The 19,436-nt window shown below is 50.3% G+C and overlaps 2 protein-coding genes across 7 annotated transcripts; one reads left to right on the plus strand and one right to left on the minus strand.

Annotated features, from left to right (window-relative positions):
* Positions 1-2,697: 2,697 nt before the first annotated feature.
* On the minus strand, positions 2,698-12,542 carry C9H9orf43 (chromosome 9 C9orf43 homolog). Of its 3 annotated transcripts, none has more exons than XM_072125294.1 (13): positions 12,334-12,542; positions 11,779-11,921; positions 11,039-11,174; positions 10,442-10,538; positions 10,206-10,306; positions 8,948-9,035; positions 8,759-8,850; positions 8,360-8,555; positions 8,156-8,267; positions 7,925-8,059; positions 4,585-4,688; positions 4,406-4,517; positions 2,698-3,350 (listed from the first exon to the last, which is right to left on the minus strand). In XM_072125294.1, exons 1-13 carry the CDS (start codon positions 12,525-12,527, stop codon positions 3,202-3,204), a joined length of 1,659 nt encoding a protein of 552 aa, XP_071981395.1. In that variant the 5' UTR covers positions 12,528-12,542; the 3' UTR covers positions 2,698-3,201. The 3 variants fall into 3 exon arrangements, with proteins under 3 accessions (XP_071981395.1, XP_071981397.1, XP_071981396.1); XM_072125295.1 differs by lacking the exon at positions 12,334-12,542 and adding an exon at positions 12,091-12,174 and having other exon boundaries at positions 2,699-3,350; XM_072125296.1 differs by lacking the exon at positions 11,779-11,921 and having other exon boundaries at positions 12,334-12,352.
* POLE3 (DNA polymerase epsilon 3, accessory subunit) lies at positions 12,437-17,796 on the plus strand. Of its 4 annotated transcripts, none has more exons than XM_072125297.1 (5): positions 12,437-12,587; positions 12,962-13,042; positions 13,136-13,221; positions 16,495-16,613; positions 17,429-17,796. In XM_072125297.1, the coding sequence occupies exons 2-5, from the start codon at positions 12,977-12,979 to the stop codon at positions 17,602-17,604; spliced, it is 447 nt and encodes a 148-aa protein (XP_071981398.1). In that variant the 5' UTR covers positions 12,437-12,587; positions 12,962-12,976; the 3' UTR covers positions 17,605-17,796. The 4 variants fall into 4 exon arrangements, with proteins under 4 accessions (XP_071981398.1, XP_071981399.1, XP_071981400.1 ...); XM_072125298.1 differs by having other exon boundaries at positions 12,437-12,580; XM_072125299.1 differs by lacking the exon at positions 12,437-12,587 and adding an exon at positions 12,764-12,788.
* The last annotated feature ends 1,640 nt before the right edge of the window (positions 17,797-19,436 follow it).

Below are 19,436 nucleotides of genomic sequence, written 5' to 3' on the forward strand. Positions count from 1 at the left end.
TTGGGGGGACAGGACAGGGACACGCTGACACTTGGGAGGACAGGACAGGGACACGCTGACACTTGGGGGACAGGACAGGGACACGCTGACACTTGGGGGGACAGGACAGGGACACTGACACTTGGGGGGACAGGACAGGGACACGCTGACACTTGGGGGGACAGGACAGAGACACGCTGACACTTGGGGGGACAGGACAGGGACACGCTGACACTTGGGGGGACAGGACAGGGACACGCTGGCACTTGGGGGACAGGACAGGGACACGCTGACACCTGGGGGACAGGACAGGGACACGCTGACACTTGGGGGGACCTGACAGGGACACGCTGACACCTGGGGGGACAGGACAGGGACACGCTGACACTTGGGGGGACAGGACAGGGACACGCTGACACTTGGGGGGACCGGACAGGGACACGCTGACACCTGGGGGGACCGGACAGGGACACGCTGACACCTGGGGGGACAGGACAGGGACACGCTGACACTTGGGGGGACAGGACAGGGACACGCTGACACTTGGGGGGACAGGACAGGGACACGCTGACACTTGGGGGGGACAGAACAGGGACACGCTGACACCTGGGGGGACCGGACAGGGACACGCTGACACCTGGGGGGACAGGACAGGGACACGCTGACACCTGGGGGGACAGGACAGGGACACGCTGACACTTGGGGGGACAGGACAGGGACACGCTGACACCTGGGGGGACAGGACAGGGACACGCTGACACCTGGGGGGACAGGACAGGGACACGCTGACACTTGGGGGACAGGACAGGGACACGCTGACACCTGGGGGGACAGGACAGGGACACGCTGACACCTGGGGGGACAGGACAGGGACACGCTGACACCTGGGGGGACAGGACAGGGACACGCTGACACCTGGGGGGACAGGACAGGGACACGCTGACACCTGGGGGGACAGGACAGGGACACGCTGACACTTGGGGGGACAGGACAGGGACACGCTGACACTTGGGGGACAGGACAGGGACACGCTGACACTTGGGGGGACAGGACAGGGACACTGACACTTGGGGGGACAGGACAGGGACACGCTGACACTTGGGGGACAGGACAGGGACACGCTGACACTTGGGGGGACAGGACAGGGACATGCTGACACTTGGGGGGACAGGACAGTGGCACGCTGACACTTGGGGGGACAGGACAGGGACACGCTGACACTTGGGGGGACAGGACAGGGACACGCTGACACTTGGGGGGACAGGACAGGGACACGCTGACACTTGGGGGGACAGGACAGGGACACGCTGACACTTGGGGGGACAGGACAGGGACACGCTGACACTTGGGGGGACAGGACAGGGACACGCTGACACTTGGGGGACAGGACAGGGACACGCTGACACTTGGGGGGACAGGACAGGGACACGCTGACACTTGGGGGGACAGGACAGGGACACGCTGACACTTGGGGGGACAGGACAGGGACACGCTGACACTTGGGGGGACAGGACAGTGGCACGCTGACACTTGGGGGGACAGGACAGGGACACGCTGACACTTGGGGGGACAGGACAGGACAGGCTGACACTTGGGGGGGACAGGACAGGGACACGCTGACACTTGGGGGGACAGGACAGGGACACGCTGACACTTGGGGGGACAGGACAGGGACACGCTGACACTTGGGGGGACAGGACAGTGGCACGCTGACACTTGGGGGGACAGGACAGGGACACACTGACACTTGGGGGGACAGGGACACGCTGACACTTGGGGGACAGGGACACGCTGACACTTGGGGGACAGGGACACGCTGACACTTGGGGGGGACAGGGACACGCTGACACTTGGGGGGGACAGGACAGGGACACGCTGACACTTGGGGGACAGGACAGGGACACGCTGACACTTGGGGGGACAGGACAGGGACACGCTGACACTTGGGGGGACATGACAGGGACACGCTGACACTTGGGGGGACAGGACAGGGACACGCTGACACTTGGGGGCTATTGCTCCCTGTTATCAGCCAGTTAAGGTTTGCTAGAGACTTGGGATATTGAAGTAAATGACAGATATATTGGGGGTTGTGTTGGAGGTGACAGGCAGGATCAGGTTTTTCCTGTGCACAGTTTAGATATTTTCAGTATTCACAATATTCTAAAAATCTGAACTATTCAGGGAAAGTGTCTTAAGGATGAGCCGTCTGTAACAACCAATCGCAGCAAAGCTATTACTTTTCAAGAGCAGTTTAAGAAATAAAAGCTAAGCTGTGATTGGTTGCTCAGGATCTTTCCTTCACTCTATAGAATCATGTTAAAAGTATTCTCATCTATACTGCCCGACAACAATTGTACCTATCCATCATCTATCAATCAATCATCTATCAATCAATCAATCAATCATCTATCAATCAATCAATCATCTATCTATCAGCTATCTACAGTATCTATCTATACACAGTGGAGTCCCTGCACATTATTATTGGGGAACCCCTTATAGCTTTGGGGTCCTGGGAATTTTGGGCTGATAATAGATAAATAATTTGGATAATGATTGGGTCCGGAGATTCCGGGCATCATACACCTGCCGAGTCCTCTGCTGCCCCCTGCAGTCTCAGCGCTGTCACAGCAGGAGATTTCCCATATTACGTCTCATGTTATGAAACCATCAATTAGTTTCAGTGATTGGGAAACGTGACCAAGGGCGAGTGTTATCACTGACACACAGGGCACCGAAAAGTCACATTTATTCCATTTCCACCATTAACACAACCCCCAGACCATGTCACCCAGCTTTTCTACAGCCCTAAAAGGCACATGTGACCAGAGCAGAGGAGGGGACGTCACCGTTATGTGCCCATCCTGACAACGTGATGGCAGCTGCAGTGACTGAAGGCTTTTACTATGTCTGATCATATCACAAGACCCCCCTATGTGAGGGCCCCCCAGTGTGACAGCTCTATGAATGATCTACAGGGACCCCCTGTGTGCGGACAGAGGGGGAGTTATCCCAGGATAATCAGCAGCCTTATCCTATAATCTCGTGCCGTGCTGCCCCCTAGTGTTCTACAGTCTACTGTACAACTCCCGGCACTGTCAGGGGATGCTAGGAGTTGTAGTCTAGCAACAACTGGAAGGCACAGAGACTGAAAATACTAGTGACCAGGCACTATGAGACCCCTGACAGCGCCCACCTCACGCCTGAGGAAGGGGTGCGTTATATTGGGGAGGGGGGAGGCGGGTTGGGCTGTGGAGAAGATGTTCTCTGCTCTGGGCCAGTACTTTCCACTGCAGGTTCTGGGGGGTCCGGTGATGCATTTGTTGTTGTGGGTTCCACATCTCTGGGGACATCTTGTTGTTCTGACCCTGCGTATAGGAAACAGGGAGACACAAATCGTCACGTGGGTGCTATATGGCATCATATATGTGTGCACTATGTGGCGGTATAATGTGAGTTCTGGATGACTGTACTGCAGCCCTATAAGATGTCAGTGTTATGTGTGCACTATGTGGCGGTATAATGTGAGTTCTGGATGACTGTACTGCAGCCCTATAAGATGTCAGTGTTATGTGTGCACTATGTGGCGGTATAATGTGAGTTCTGGATGACTGTATTGCAGCACTATTAGATGTTAGTATTATGTGTGCACTATGTGGCAGAATAATACGAGTTCTGGATGACTGTATTGCAGCACTATAAGATGTCAGTATTATGTGTGCACTATGTGGCGGTATAATGTGAGTTCTGGATGACTGTACTGCAGCACTGTTAGATGTTAGTATTATGTGTGCACTATGTGGCAGAATAATACGAGTTCTGGATGACTGTATTGCAGCTCTATAAGATGTCAGTGTTATGTGTGCACTATGTGGCAGTATAATGTGAGTTCTGAATGACTGTACTGCAGCACTATAAGATATCAGTATTATGTGTGCACTCTGTGGCAGTATAATGTGAGTTCTGGATGACTGTACTGCAGCCCTATAAGATATCAGTATTATGTGTGCACTATGTGGCAGTATAATGTGAGTTCTGGATGACTGTACTGCAGCATTATAAGATGTCAGTGTTATGTGTGCACTATGTGGCAGTATAATGTGAGTTCTGAATGACTGTACTGCAGCACTATAAGATGTCAGTGTTATGTGTGCACTATGTGGCAGTATAATGTGAGTTCTGGATGACTGTACAGCAGCTCTATAAGATGTCAGTGTTATGTGTGCACTATGTGGCAGTATAATGTGAGTTCTGGATGACTGTACTGCAGCATTATAAGATGTCAGTGTTATGTGTGCACTATGTGGCAGTATATAATGAAGGCTATATGAAATATCCTGTATATGGCGGTATTATATCAGCAGTGTTTGGTAGTATGATGTGAATGATATGACAGGGGGCACACACCTCCCCGATCACTGACCTGGAGGTTCTGCAGTCACAGCCCCGGGGTCTGTCACATTTTTAGGATGTGGTTCTATATTTTTCTCCCCCGAGATTTCCTGCTGGTCCTCGCTGGCGTCCGTATCTGCCGGCTACCAATATGACAGGTTATATGACCCATTGTGAAGAACTACAAGTCCCAGTAGGAGAGTCACTCACTGTAGGAGAAGGCTCCTCATCCGCCCAGGAAGATTCACCCAAAGATGGTGGAGAATTTCTGCTCTCAGAATCGGGAGACCTGGTCGTGTCACAAACCAATGACCCTACGGAAGACATAAAGGAAAAGCCTACAGAAACAGGGTCACCATGCTCAAGGGTGTACCTATGGCGGTATTATGTGTAGGCCACTGGATAGAAGCTTTATATGGGCATTAAGTTGCAGTGTTATATAGTGCTATGGGATGAATGTGAGCAGTGTATGGCGGTGCTATGTGAGCAGTGTACGGCGGTGTTATGTGAGCAGTGTACGGCGGTGCTATGTGAGCAGTGTGCGGCGGTGTTATGTGAGCAGTGTGCGGCGGTGTTATGTGAGCACTGTACGGCGGTGTTATGTGAGCACTGGCGGTGTTATGTGAGCAGTGTACGGCGGTGTTATGTGAGCAGTGTACGGCGGTGCTATGTGAGCAGTGTACGGCGGTGTTATGTGAGCAGTGTACGGCGGTGTTATGTGAGCACTGTACGGCGGTGCTATGTGACCACTGTACGGCGGTGTTATGTGAGCAGTGTACGGCGGTGTTATGTGAGCAGTGTGCGGCGGTGTTATGTGAGCACTGTATGGCGGTGTTATGTGAGCAGTGTGCGGCGGTGTTATGTGAGCACTGTATGGCGGTGTTATGTGAGCAGTGTGCGGCGGTGTTATGTGAGCAGTGTACGGCGGTGCTATGTGAGCAGTGTACGGCGGTGTTATGTGAGCAGTGTACGGCGGTGTTATGTGAGCAGTGTACGGCGGTGTTATGTGAGCAGTGTACGGCGGTGTTATGTGAGCACTGTACGGCGGTGTTATGTGAGCAGTGTGCGGCGGTGTTATGTGAGCACTGTGCGGCGGTGCTATGTGAGCAGTGTACGGCGGTGCTATGTGACCACTGTATGGCGGTGCTATGTGACCACTGTATGGCGGTGCTATGTGAGCAGTGTACGGCGGTGCTATGTGAGCAGTGTACGGCGGTGTTATGTGAGCAGTGTACGGCGGTGTTATGTGAGCAGTGTACGGCGGTGTTATGTGAGCAGTGTGCGGCGGTGTTATGTGAGCAGTGTACGGCGGTGCTATGTGACCACTGTATGGCGGTGCTATGTGACCACTGTATGGCGGTGCTATGTGAGCAGTGTACGGCGGTGCTATGTGAGCAGTGTACGGCGGTGTTATGTGAGCAGTGTACGGCGGTGTTATGTGAGCAGTGTGCGGCGGTGTTATGTGAGCAGTGTACGGCGGTGCTATGTGACCACTGTATGGCGGTGCTATGTGACCACTGTATGGCGGTGCTATGTGAGCAGTGTACGGCGGTGCTATGTGAGCAGTGTACGGCGGTGTTATGTGAGCAGTGTACGGCGGTGTTATGTGAGCAGTGTACGGCGGTGTTATGTGAGCAGTGTGCGGCGGTGTTATGTGAGCACTGTACGGCGGTGTTATGTGAGCACTGGCGGTGTTATGTGAGCAGTGTACGGCGGTGCTATGTGAGCACTGGCGGTGTTATGTGAGCACTGTACGGCGGTGCTATGTGACCACTGTACGGCGGTGTTATGTGAGCAGTGTGCGGCGGTGTTATGTGAGCACTGTATGGCGGTGTTATGTGAGCAGTGTGCGGCGGTGTTATGTGAGCACTGTATGGCGGTGTTATGTGAGCAGTGTGCGGCGGTGTTATGTGAGCACTGTACGGCGGTGTTATGTGAGCAGTGTACGGCGGTGCTATGTGAGCACTGTACGGCGGTGTTATGTGAGCAGTGTGCGGCGGTGTTATGTGAGCACTGTATGGCGGTGTTATGTGAGCAGTGCGCGGCGGTGTTATGTGAGCACTGTACGGCGGTGTTATGTGAGCACTGGCGGTGTTATGTGAGCAGTGTACGGCGGTGCTATGTGAGCACTGGCGGTGTTATGTGAGCACTGTACGGCGGTGCTATGTGACCACTGTACGGCGGTGTTATGTGAGCAGTGTACGGCGGTGCTATGTGACCACTGTATGGCGGTGCTATGTGAGCACTGGCGGTGTTATGTGAGCAGTGTACGGGGGTGTTATGTGAGCAGTGTACGGCGGTGCTATGTGAGCACTGTACGGCGGTGTTATGTGAGCAGTGTACGGCGGTGTTATGTGAGCACTGTGCGGCGGTGCTATGTGAGCAGTGTACGGCGGTGCTATGTGACCACTGTATGGCGGTGCTATGTGACCACTGTATGGCGGTGCTATGTGAGCAGTGTACGGCGGTGCTATGTGAGCAGTGTACGGCGGTGCTATGTGACCACTGTATGGCGGTGCTATGTGACCACTGTATGGCGGTGCTATGTGAGCAGTGTACGGCGGTGCTATGTGAGCAGTGTACGGCGGTGCTATGTGAGCACTGTACGGCGGTGTTATGTGAGCAGTGTACGGCGGTGTTATGTGAGCAGTGTACGGCGGTGTTATGTGAGCAGTGTACGGCGGTGTTATGTGACCACTGTATGGCGGTGCTATGTGACCACTGTATGGCGGTGCTATGTGAGCAGTGTACGGCGGTGCTATGTGAGCAGTGTACGGCGGTGTTATGTGACCACTGTACGGCGGTGTTATGTGAGCACTGTACGGCGGTGTTATGTGAGCACTGTACGGCGGTGTTATGTGAGCACTGTACGGCGGTGTTATGTGAGCCGTGTACGGCGGTGTTATGTGAGCAGTGTACGGCGGTGTTATGTGAGCAGTGTACGGCGGTGTTATGTGAGCACTGTACGGCGGTGTTATGTGAGCAGTGTACGGCGGTGTTATGTGAGCACTGTACGGCGGTGTTATGTGAGCACTGTACGGCGGTGCTATGTGAGCACTGTACGGCGTGCTATGTGAGCAGTGTACGGCGGTGTTATGTGAGCAGTGTACGGCGGTGTTATGTGAGCAGTGTATGGCGGTGTTATGTGAGCACTGTACGGCGGTGTTATGTGAGCACTGTACGGCGGTGTTATGCGAGCACTGTTTGGCGGTGTTATGTGAGCACTGTACGGCGGTGTTATGTGAGCACTGTACGGCGGTGTTATGCGAGCACTGTACGGCGGTGTTATGTGAGCACTGTACGGCGGTGTTATGTGAGCACTGTACGGCGTTGTTATGTGAGCACTGTACGGCGGTGTTATGTGAGCACTGTATGGCGGTGTTATGTGAGCTTATGATCACTTATATAACACATATATATCATCATCATATTATACAAACCATGGCCGTTTCTAGAGGTAATACATATACATTATATCCATCTATCCCAGTGCATCATGGGAATATAGCGTATCTACCCTGAGCACAGGCGTCACCCCCTCTCTCAGTACCTGTGGGGGTCTCCGGGGCCTGGGATTTGTAGTGACTAAGTGCAGAGTCCGGGTCATAGGGGAACAGTCCTATGTGTCCGAGCTGATCCGGAGCCATTGACTTGTGGGGTCTTCGGGTCCTGCTTGTTCTGTGATCTGAAAATCGGTCCAAACATATATAAGAGCACAAGCGTGAATTAAAGGGGCAGTCACACATCTTAAAGGGGAAATGTGTGTAAGGTACACAGTTACCTGGCAGCTTTATCCTGTGACTGGGTCCAGCCAGGTGGATGTACTTCTTCCATAGGTAGTACTGGTTCCGGATACTGTCTAGGTCTATCTCCTCGTTACCTGCGGCTGCAGTCTGTGGGAGAGGTCACATAGAGTCACAATCCTATGCAGGCTGATAACAGAGGACAATAAACCATACATATACTGAATATGTGCAGGACCCACCTTCTGGTCCAGTCTGTACACTGGGCCCGTGTGGGGCACAGCCGGGCACTTCTCTCTGGTATCATGCAGGACCACCCGACGGTTCTCCACTGCCATTCCTCCGGGTGGTGGAGACGTGAGGGAGTCGGGGTCCGGCCACCGCTCAGGGCGTCTTCTCCTGCACTTTGATGCTTCTTTAGGGGCTTCTTGTACATCCCTGGAAATTCAGTCCTTAGGTTACAGCTCTAAAATGGGTCCTGAATCTGGATTTATAGTGACATGGGACTTCCCCTCCATCGGGAGGGACAAGCCACAGGGGTAGGGGGACTACAAATATCAGGATGAAAACCTGAGTGCTGCCCCCTGCTGGTGTCACAGGTGGGTAATGTATGAAGGAAGATAGAGGAGAGGTATAAGTACCGCACTGCAGGAGGCGACGCTGATGATCCAACCAGTGTGAGGTTAAGGGGACATCCACCTGTAGGCGGCTTCTTCTGCTTATTATGTGTAGTCTAAAAATAATAATAAAACCTATTCATTAATATATAATACATAGCTACAATCTATCTATTGTACCATTACTATATACTGCCCCCTGTGGTGACTCACCACTGCTGGATTTTGGCTTTCCCTCTTTGTTCCTCCCATCGGGTCTTTAAGTGAAAGATCTTTGATCCAAACTTTAAGAGTTTTTTCTCTAAAAATAAAAAATACAATGTGTTACCTGCGTCACCCATTAAGAAGCTTGGAAAAAGACCCGTCCCCTTGTGTGCCCACAAAGTATATACTGCCCCAGGACTATATAATCCCCCCCACGTTGTATAATTCGCCTTCCTGTGCTCATCACACTGTATAATGTCTCCAGCATTGAAGTCGGTGACATCACATTGCACCTGTCCGGCAGGGCTCTGGTATCGGTCAGATTGGAGGAGCTTCACTACTGAGCATGTACATAAAGTGCAGCCACATTCATCTTATCTAAGAGGGGAATCAGGGGTGCACAAGTCTCAAGCTGCGTCCTGCACCCGGCCGACAGTCAGGGTCTAATGAGCATTAGACCCTGCATCACCATCACTTTAGGCCGCGGTCACACGTACCGCTAGGCCTCCGTTCATAACGCGACGCTAGCGCACAGGGGGAGGTCATCGGCCCGAACGCACATGCGTTTCCAGAGAAACGCATGCGATCGGCTTAACAATCGCATGCGTTTCCTTGCAAACGCATGTGCGTTCGGGCTGAGGACCTCCCCCTGTGCGCTAGCGTCGCTTTATGACGGACGCCTAGCGGTACGTGTGACCGCGGCCTTATCACATTTATCAGAACTAGTGCAGTGTGTACTGTGTGCAGTGTCCTGTGTAGTGTGCAGGGGGCGCCAGATTCATCAAAACTGGCACTTCATGAATCTGGCCCCCCCTGCTGTTCTGGAAGTATATATATACGGCCGATATACGTCCCCCATAAACGGCAATGGGTGCACGGCGCCCTACGGGAGCGGTACGGTGCAGCACACATGCGGCATCTTTTCCCGTATTACGGTGCCGTGCTCCATACATCCCTATGGAGAGGGGCAGGGGTGAGCAGCGCTCACCTCCTCCTCCTCTCCCCGCGTGCTGCCGTTGCAACGGCAGTGTGAATGTAGGTTACATGTCGGACACAGAGCAGTCCCACCTCCTGGGACTGGGGGACAGAGCTGAAAATTGGAGACAAAGGCTGTAGTAAATGTGAATAATAGCCCCTCCTCCGGGAATAGATGGATATGGGCTGCACCAAACAATCAGCCTTAAGCCGGAGAAGTGATTGACAGATGTATCTAGAATCTGATTGGCTACAGATCTGTATACATTGAGGTGACACTCTTCCCACGCACCTGTCTTCTGTCTTTGGAGGTTTGTGTTGGGAATTTGGCACCCATATCATGGTCACATCTCTGCTCTTTGTATCCTGAAAAGAAGGGTCCAGGATCTTCACCTGAAAAAAGCAATGCATTGTGGGTAATGTACATCTGTACATATAGTGCATGTATCTGCCTGGTAATGAGGTGACACATCTCCCCGCGATCCCCAGCTTCTCTATATGGACATAGCCATATCACCTTCTTCTTACCTTCCGAGTCTTCCTGGAGGAGAAACTGGAACCCGAGCTCCTGGAGGGCGCGATGATCTGCCTGTAAGAGTTCACACCCGGAAAGAAGTTCTCCATACTAAGAACACAAAGATGGAAAAACATGACAGAAGGATAGATAGATAGATAGATAGATAGATAGATAATAGAAGATAAGCAGCACTCCAAGACGTAGGTGGTCAAGTTGAAAAAATGGTGATTTTTATTCCATGTTTTTAAGAGTACAAATACATGTACAGAAGCAACGTTTCGACTCCTAAGAGTCTTTGTCAAGCCTGGCTTGACAAAGACTCTTAGGAGTCGAAACGTTGCTTCTGTACATGTATTTGTACTCTTAAAAACATGGAATAAAAATCACCATTTTTTCAACTTGACCACCTACGTCTTGGAGTGCTGCTTATCTTCTATTGTCTACTTGCAGGACCTGGAGCCTGGTCTCATCGAGCTTGCACCCAAACTTCTCTGCTACCTAAAAAACGTGTGCTGTTTGAATTATCTGGAAGTAGATAGATAGATAGATAGATAGATAGATAGATAGATAGATAGATAGATAATATAGTGAGCACTTCCTGGACAGACCTGCAGGGGGCAGCACTGGTATACATGCTGTACACTGTAGCAGGTGAGGCTATTATGAGCTGGTGCTGGGGGTCCGCTCCATTCTGCGGGGTCTTGGCTTCGGGCAGGGTGGTCACACTCAGGGCAGGGAGTCCTCCTGTAGTGAATGTAAGGAAAGCTCTATACCTGGGGGTAGTAGTTGATGCCTTGTTGAGGTGTAAGTGCCTGTTGGTGGACACAGGTGCCCCCTCTACCTGCTCCTCTCCTCTGCACCATGTGTAGTGGTGGTCCTGCACCCGGTGCCACCCTATTGGTGCTGTCAGGACCCAGCACAGAGCAACACCGGATGTGTAGTATATTGTGTGTATGTAGTATATGCTGTGTACTATGTGTATGTGATATATGGGGTGCATATATGTAGTGTATGGAGTGTAAGGTGTGTATGTATGTAGTATATGGTGAGTATGTGGTATACGAGGTGCATATATAGTGTGTATATAGTATACGGTGAGTACAGTGTGTATTTATAGTGTGTATATAGTATATAGTGTGTATGTATATAGTATACGCCGGTGTGTGCAGTGTTTGACGTCTATGTAGTTTATGTGGTATATGGGTGCATATATAGTGTGTATATAGTGTATGGTGAGTACAGTGTGTATATAGTGTATGGTGAGTACAGTGTGTGCAGTATATGACGTCTATGTAGTATATGAGGTGCCCGGTACATGGTGTACCCCCGGTGTCAGTGGGCCCTGTACCTTCCTCTCGGGAGGGGTGTCTGGTGATGTTGTGGGGCGCCCTGTATCGTGGGTGTCCTCGCTCCATCCTCTGCAGGGTCGCCCAGCACTGAGGGTGAGGACACAGCGGCCTCCTGCACAGGGTCTCATCCAGCTCCATCCCCCTGGAATACACAAAGCTCCAGGATCAGCAGCTCCTCACACACTGGGTGCGCTGTCTCATGGTGGTTTGTTACAATGTGTCAGTGCAGGTAAATGCATTCCAATTTACTGCAGGTATAACCCCTCAGATGCCACAGCTCCAACCACAACATCTAAGGAGTAATACAGAACTGTGACCAACTGCAACAAAGCTCCAGCTGTGAGATGCATCAGCCTCATTCTCATGTCTACATCCACTGGCAGCAAGCAGAGGTGTGGAAAGTTACATAAGTTTTCATTTTACAATGATAAAACTTTATGTAAAGGACACAAGTACATAACACATGTATAGGATTGGACTACATGTCCCAGCATGCTGCGCGCAGCCCCCCAAAAATCCGCAGAGATAAAGCCAGATAATCATTAACAACTCACCCGGCCCTGGTCACCATGACAACACAGGACGCCGACACGCCCTCCCGACATGGCCGCCACTTCTCTCTTATTGGCTGATATTTCCTGACGTTTGATGCGTGGAACGCATGTCCGGAAGATGGCGGCGCATTAATGGAACGCATGGGGACTTGAATGGGCGGAGCTGCGAAACACGTGATGTACGGAAGCCGCATCGGTGGTCTTGGCGGGAATTGAGGTCCTTGCCGACCTGACGGACGTACATTGTGTGCGTGGTATGGCTTCTGGTTCTCTATGGGATGAGTGTGGCTAAAGACCTGGGAGAACTACAACTCACAGGCTCATTTTCTCAGTGCATGATGGGCCTTGCGGTATAACAGCAGCTGGGAGCCTGTGCAGACATTGGTTTCATGTATTTCTCTATAGTTCTAATATAAAGACGATTTGTGGGGGGAAGAAATCGCATGCACTTTATGGTAATTGTCTCAGCCAATCAGAGGCACAGGGAAAGGTCACATGTCAGCGCCGTTTCTTAGTGTGCGCTCTCATTGGGCGGTTCTGTACAGGTATAGAATCTGTAGGGATGATCTGTGATGAGTTCGGGGCGATGGACGTGATTTATGGCGTATCCTGTCATCCTTTCCTGTAGGAATAGCCAAACAAGATGGCGGAGAGGCCGGAGGATCTGAATCTGCCCAACGCTGTCATCACGCGGATCATAAAGGAAGCGGTAAGTATCGTGTATCCAGACCGCCGTGTACATCCGCCGACCCCGGCTCCTCCTGCACAAGATCATTATAGATTGTGTATCTTCTTTATTCAGCTTCCGGATGGGGTCAACGTGTCCAAGGAAGCGCGCAGCGCCATCTCCCGGGCCGCCAGCGTCTTTGTGTTGTATGCCACGTCCTGGTGAGTGTCCTGGGGCATCATGGAGGGACATAGCTGGGGCCTGAGGTGCTGTCACTAGGATGTGCTGTACCCCCCTGCGGGTATCAGAGACCTGGCCTATGGTATAATGTATGTACCTGCGGGTATCAGAGACCTGGCCTATGGTATAATGTATGTACCTGCGGGTATCCGAGACCTGGCCTATGGTATAATGTATGTACCTGCGGGTATCGGAGATTATATCGTATAATGTATGTACCTGCGGGTATCAGAGACCTGGCCTATGGTATAATGTATGTACCTGCGGGTATCAGAGACCTGGCCTATCGTATAATGTATGTACCTGCGGGTATCAGAGACCTGGCCTATCGTATAATGTATGTACCTGCGGGTATCAGAGACCTGGCCTATCGTATAATGTATGTACCTGCGGGTATCAGAGACCTGGCCTATCGTATAATGTATGTACCTGCGGGTATCAGAGACCTGGCCTATCGTATAATGTATGTACCTGCGGGTATCGGAGATTATATCGTATAATGTATGTACCTGCGGGTATCAGAGACCTGGCCTATTGTATAATGTATGTACCTGCGGGTATCAGAGACCTGGCCTATCGTATAATGTATGTACCTGCGGGTATCAGAGACCTGGCCTATCGTATAATGTATGTACCTGCGGGTATCAGAGACCTGGCCTATCGTATAATGTATGTACCTGCGGGTATCAGAGACCTGGCCTATCGTATAATGTATGTACCTGCGGGTATCAGAGACCTGGCCTATCGTATAATGTATGTACCTGCGGGTATCAGAGACCTGGCCTATCGTATAATGTATGTACCTGCGGGTATCAGAGACCTGGCCTATGGTATAATGTATGTACCTGCGGGTATCGGAGATTATATCGTATAATGTATGTACCTGCGGGTATCAGAGACCTGGCCTATGGTATAATGTATGTACCTGCGGGTATCAGAGACCTGGCCTATCGTATAATGTATGTACCTGCGGGTATCAGACACCTGGCCTATCGTATAATGTATGTACCTGCGGGTATCAGAGACCTGGCCTATCGTATAATGTATGTACCTGCGGGTATCAGAGACCTGGCCTATCGTATAATGTATGTACCTGCGGGTATCAGAGACCTGGCCTATGGTATAATGTATGTACCTGCGGGTATCAGAGACCTGGCCTATCGTATAATGTATGTACCTGCGGGTATCGGAGATTATATCGTATAATGTATGTACCTGCGGGTATCAGAGACCTGGCCTATCGTATAATGTATGTACCTGCGGGTATCAGAGACCTGGCCTATCGTATAATGTATGTACCTGCGGGTATCAGAGACCTGGCCTATCGTATAATGTATGTACCTGCGGGTATCAGAGACCTGGCCTATCGTATAATGTATGTACCTGCGGGTATCGGAGATTATATCGTATAATGTATGTACCTGCGGGTATCAGAGACCTGGCCTATGGTATAATGTATGTACCTGCGGGTATCAGAGACCTGGCCTATCGTATAATGTATGTACCTGCGGGTATCAGACACCTGGCCTATGGTATAATGTATGTACCTGCGGGTATCAGAGACCTGGCCTATGGTATAATGTATGTACCTGCGGGTATCGGAGATTATATCGTATAATGTATGTACCTGCGGGTATCAGAGACCTGGCCTATGGTATAATGTATGTACCTGCGGGTATCAGAGACCTGGCCTATGGTATAATGTATGTACCTGCGGGTATCAGAGACCTGGCCTATCGTATAATGTATGTACCTGCGGGTATCAGAGACCTGGCCTATCGTATAATGTATGTACCTGCGGGTATCAGAGACCTGGCCTATCGTATAATGTATGTACCTGCGGGTATCAGAGACCTGGCCTATCGTATAATGTATGTACCTGCGGGTATCAGAGACCTGGCCTATCGTATAATGTATGTACCTGCGGGTATCGGAGATTATATCGTATAATGTATGTACCTGCGGGTATCAGAGACCTGGCCTATCGTATAATGTATGTACCTGCGGGTATCGGAGATTATATCGTATAATGTATGTACCTGCGGGTATCAGAGACCTGGCCTATGGTATAATGTATGTACCTGCGGGTATCAGAGACCTGGCCTATGGTATAATGTATGTACCTGCGGGTATCAGAGACCTGGCCTATGGTATAATGTATGTACCTGCGGGTGTCAGAGACCTGGCCTATCGTATAATGTATGTACCTGCGGGTATCAGAGACCTGGCCTATCGTATAATGTATGTACCTGCGGGTATCAGAGACCTGGCCTATCGTATAATGTATGTACCTGCGAGTATCAGAGACCTGGCCTATCGTATAATGTATGTACCTGCGGGTATCAGAGACCTGGCCTATCGTATAATGTATGTACCTGCGAGTATCAGAGACCTGGCCTATCGTATAATGTATGTACCTGCGGGTATCGGACATCGCAGCGTATAATGTATGTACCTGCGGGTATCGGACATCGCAGCGTATAATGTATGTACCTGCGGGTATCGGACATCGCAGCGTATAATGTATGTACCTGCGGGTATCGGACATCGCAGCGTATAATGTATGTACCTGCGGGTATCGGACATCGCAGCGTATAATGTATGTACCTGCGGGTATCGGACATCGCAGCGTATAATGTATGTACCTGCGGGTATCGGACATCGCAGCGTATAATGTATGTACCTGCGGCTGTCGGACATCGCAGCGTATAATGTATGTACCTGCGGGTATCGGACATCGCAGCGTATAATGTATGTACCTGCGGGTATCGGACATCGCAGCGTATAATGTATGTACCTGCGGGTATCGGACATCGCAGCGTATAATGTATGTACCTGCGGGTATCGGACATCGCAGCGTATAATGTATGTACCTGCGGGTATCGGACATCGCAGCGTATAATGTATGTACCTGCGGGTATCGGACATCGCAGCGTATAATGTATGTACCTGCGGGTATCGGACATCGCAGCGTATAATGTATGTACCTGCGGGTATCGGACATCGCAGCGTATAATGTATGTACCTGCGGGTATCGGACATCGCAGCGTATAATGTATGTACCTGCGGGTATCGGACATCGCAGCGTATAATGTATGTACCTGCGGCTGTCGGACATCGCAGCGTATAATGTATGTAGTGATGAGCCGTCACTTCATGGTCTCCAGGTCGGGTATCCCTGCATGATGGGTAGACAACCCCTTTTAGATCACATGATAAAGTTTATTTCTCGATTTTCACTGTTGCATTTTCAGCGCCAATAACTTTGCCATGAAGGGGAAGAGGAAGACCCTGAATGTGACAGACGTGATGTCTGCCATGGAGGAGATGGAGTTTCAGCGCTTCCTCGCTCCACTAAAAGAGTCTCTGGAAGGTGAGGGCTCCCTGTGCCGCATTCCCGTTGGCCTCCGTGGTACATCCGTTACAGAACGCAGTATCCCCAGGACAAGTTATTTTACGCCTCTCTCCCTCAGCCAGCACACAACATGCTATGAACTGATGCAGCTCACGGCCTCCATCATTGCGCCTGGTAATCACGTGACACCAGCGGCCACTACAGAGTTATCCGGTAAAGGCCGCTGCTGTCATGTGACATTTTATCAGGGCGCGAGTGAAGTATTACATAAGCACAATACTGGGTTCATAGGCTTGTTGTATAAGGGCACTGCCCGCACCTGCTCACAATGCCAAAGACAGCATTGAGCCTGACACTGACAGCACAGAGACCTGTGGGTGATAGAATTGGGCCCCTGTGATAACAGCCCCTAAAATACTCCTCATACTGAGTAATGGTTACCTGAATGCTGAGGTTATGTATTTTGTATTTCTTGGCTCGGAAATCTTGATATTAGGGTTCTAGGCGATGAGATCCCATTGATATTGTGAAGGGGGAGATGTGCTCAGAATTATCTAGAGTTATTGAGTCCATTGCAATCACTTGTAGCCACAGGATAAGTGTCTGATTGCAGGACCCCAACTTATCTTGTAGAAATGGAGTGGTAGTGTACGCACCCAGCCATTGCTTGATTCACTTCCTATGTGATTTCCAGAAAGGTCGTCTCCATGAGTTTTACACCATGGACCCCATTCCAGTGATCACCGAGGGTCCGGCCTGCAGAGGAATCGCACACTTGTACTCTATGCTGTGGATTGTAGTCAGATCAGGGGTAACATCTCTTATTCCCGCAGCTTACAGACGGGAACAGAAAGGCAAGAAAGAAGCCACAGAGCAGAAAAAGAAAGACGGCAAAGACAAAAAGACGGATGGAGACGACCCGGACAGGAGCCGAGAGGAGGAGGCTGAGGAAGAGGAGGAGAAGATGGAGGACGAGGAGGTGGTGGAGGACGAGGAGGTGGAGAACTGAGACTCTTCTTGTATGTGGAGGAGGACATTTGGGGCACTTTCCAGTGACTGTATGAGGTGGTCCTGACACTGTGTGCTGTGAAGCCCCCATTACCCATCGGGTATTAGTGGTGAGGGGGCGGCAGCGTCCCCCAGAGGACTGTGCGGAGGTTGTATCTGTTAATAAAGTTGGTGTAGTTGTCTGTTTACAATATGGAGTCTCCTCATCATGTTATTTTTTATACAAATGGGAGACCTATGTATTCTGGCTCCATCCGACTGGGAATTGTAGTGTCACAAGATTATGTAGGATCTCGGAACCAGGATTTTACACATGCGGCTTCTGGAGGTGAGTGATCAGGGTCCATGGTGATAACAAAAGAGCAAGACATGGAGAACCCTTATTCTGTATTGTTTAGCTGGTGCTTGGAAACTACATTCTATAGTGTCTGCCATATACAGCAACCAGAGGAGGCATTTTCACATTGGTTTTCTAATGGGAGAGGTTTATGCATTGTGTCATGGGAGATGATTACTATTCACTTCTGTGTCCCATTCTCCCCTTGGAATTATATTTTTTCTGTATATCTTGGAAGAGCCTCATTTAGTAAAAATGGTAAAATAATTTTTTAAAATATTAACAGGTACCCTGCAGATCACCTCTGGGCTCTGCAGCGATATTATTTACGCCCTCTGGCCTGATTGGGAATGTTATCATTGCACATGTGTGAGATTTGCAGAGAGCTGGAGGCGTCACCTGCCCTCCGAACACCCTGTAGGAGGTGCATTATGGTAAATGTCCTTAATAAAAATCCATCAGGATAAATTAGGGCACAGTGACTAGTAATGTTATCCATGGCTTCCTTCTGTCTAAAATCAACTTTTATAATTATGCTAATGAGTCAGAAGTGCTCTGCGGTTGTTACCAGATCTCCTCCATGTAGTAGCTTCACTAGCCGGTACATAGTCTCCCCTGCCTGCTATAATCTCACACTAGGGGAGCAACCTATGAAGCTACATGGCAGAGGGGGTCTGGTAGCACTCCTCAAGGCACTTCTGGCTCATTAGCATTATTTTAAATATTGATTTTTAGAAGGAAAATTCCCATAGTGTCTGGATCTACGAGTTAGGGTCCCTGGTGTATTGTGATGGTAGATGATAGTGATGTGTGTAGAAGTCGCCCCTTGTATTGGTGTATATCTGGAGCGTCTTGCTAGTGTCAGCTGCACCGTATCTGGGCTGCTCTATGTAGCACAATGTATATCATCTAGAGTAAATCTCCTACAAAACTATATTTGTTAGAGTGGCTGCATTTTATCTATTTAATCCATGAATAAAAAATGAATCAAACACAAATTTTTCTAAAATAATCTCTCGTGTTGACAGGTTGTGTGATATTGTAGCTCGTTCTATCACTTTCCTGGAGCTGCAGTACCAGACACGACCATGGACTGGAGGGGCACTCTTGCTGCCTTTGTTATAATAGTAAGGAGTAGTGAGGTCCTCCTGTCACATGGTGCCTCTCGTCCATTCAGCAGCACCTGTCAGGGGTCATGTGACTGTATCACAGAGCTTGTGATTGGCTCAGAGGGATCATGTACCTCCACAGGACCAGGGGGTGTAGATATGAGGGGCAATGCATTGTGATAGAACTCCCCCGATCATACTCCGTTATCTGCAGCTGCTCATATGTATAATATGATCCCATGTGACAGGTTCTGGGTGGGGACGCAGCTGAGCCCGGGTCACATCCACTCAGCCAAGCCAATTACAGACTGATTCTCATCTGTCAGCAAATTCCTCAAATTCTCCGTTATTATCCCCTCATTGGAGGGGAAAATGTATAATGAGCCT

The sequence above is a fragment of the Engystomops pustulosus genome, chromosome 9 (genome assembly GCF_040894005.1).
Source record: "Engystomops pustulosus chromosome 9, aEngPut4.maternal, whole genome shotgun sequence".
Classification (NCBI taxonomy): domain Eukaryota; kingdom Metazoa; phylum Chordata; class Amphibia; order Anura; family Leptodactylidae; genus Engystomops; species Engystomops pustulosus.

Excerpts from the sequence above, each read along its gene's own strand:
- C9H9orf43 (XM_072125294.1), bottom strand. The coding sequence starts at position 12,527 with ATGCGGCTTCCGTACATCACGTGTTTCGCAGCTCCGCCCATTCAAGTC. Across the intron at positions 10,539-11,038 it reads ACCAGTGCTGCCCCCTGCAG|TATGGAGAACTTCTTTCCGG; the intron begins GTCTGTCCAGGA and ends TTGTGTTCTTAG. Across the intron at positions 3,351-4,405 it reads TGTGACTGCAGAACCTCCAG|GGTCAGAACAACAAGATGTC; the intron begins GTCAGTGATCGG and ends TCCTATACGCAG.
- POLE3 (XM_072125297.1), top strand. The coding sequence starts at position 12,977 with ATGGCGGAGAGGCCGGAGGATCTGAATCTGCCCAACGCTGTCATCACG. Across the intron at positions 13,222-16,494 it reads GTGTTGTATGCCACGTCCTG|CGCCAATAACTTTGCCATGA; the intron begins GTGAGTGTCCTG and ends TTGCATTTTCAG. Across the intron at positions 16,614-17,428 it reads ACTAAAAGAGTCTCTGGAAG|CTTACAGACGGGAACAGAAA; the intron begins GTGAGGGCTCCC and ends TTATTCCCGCAG.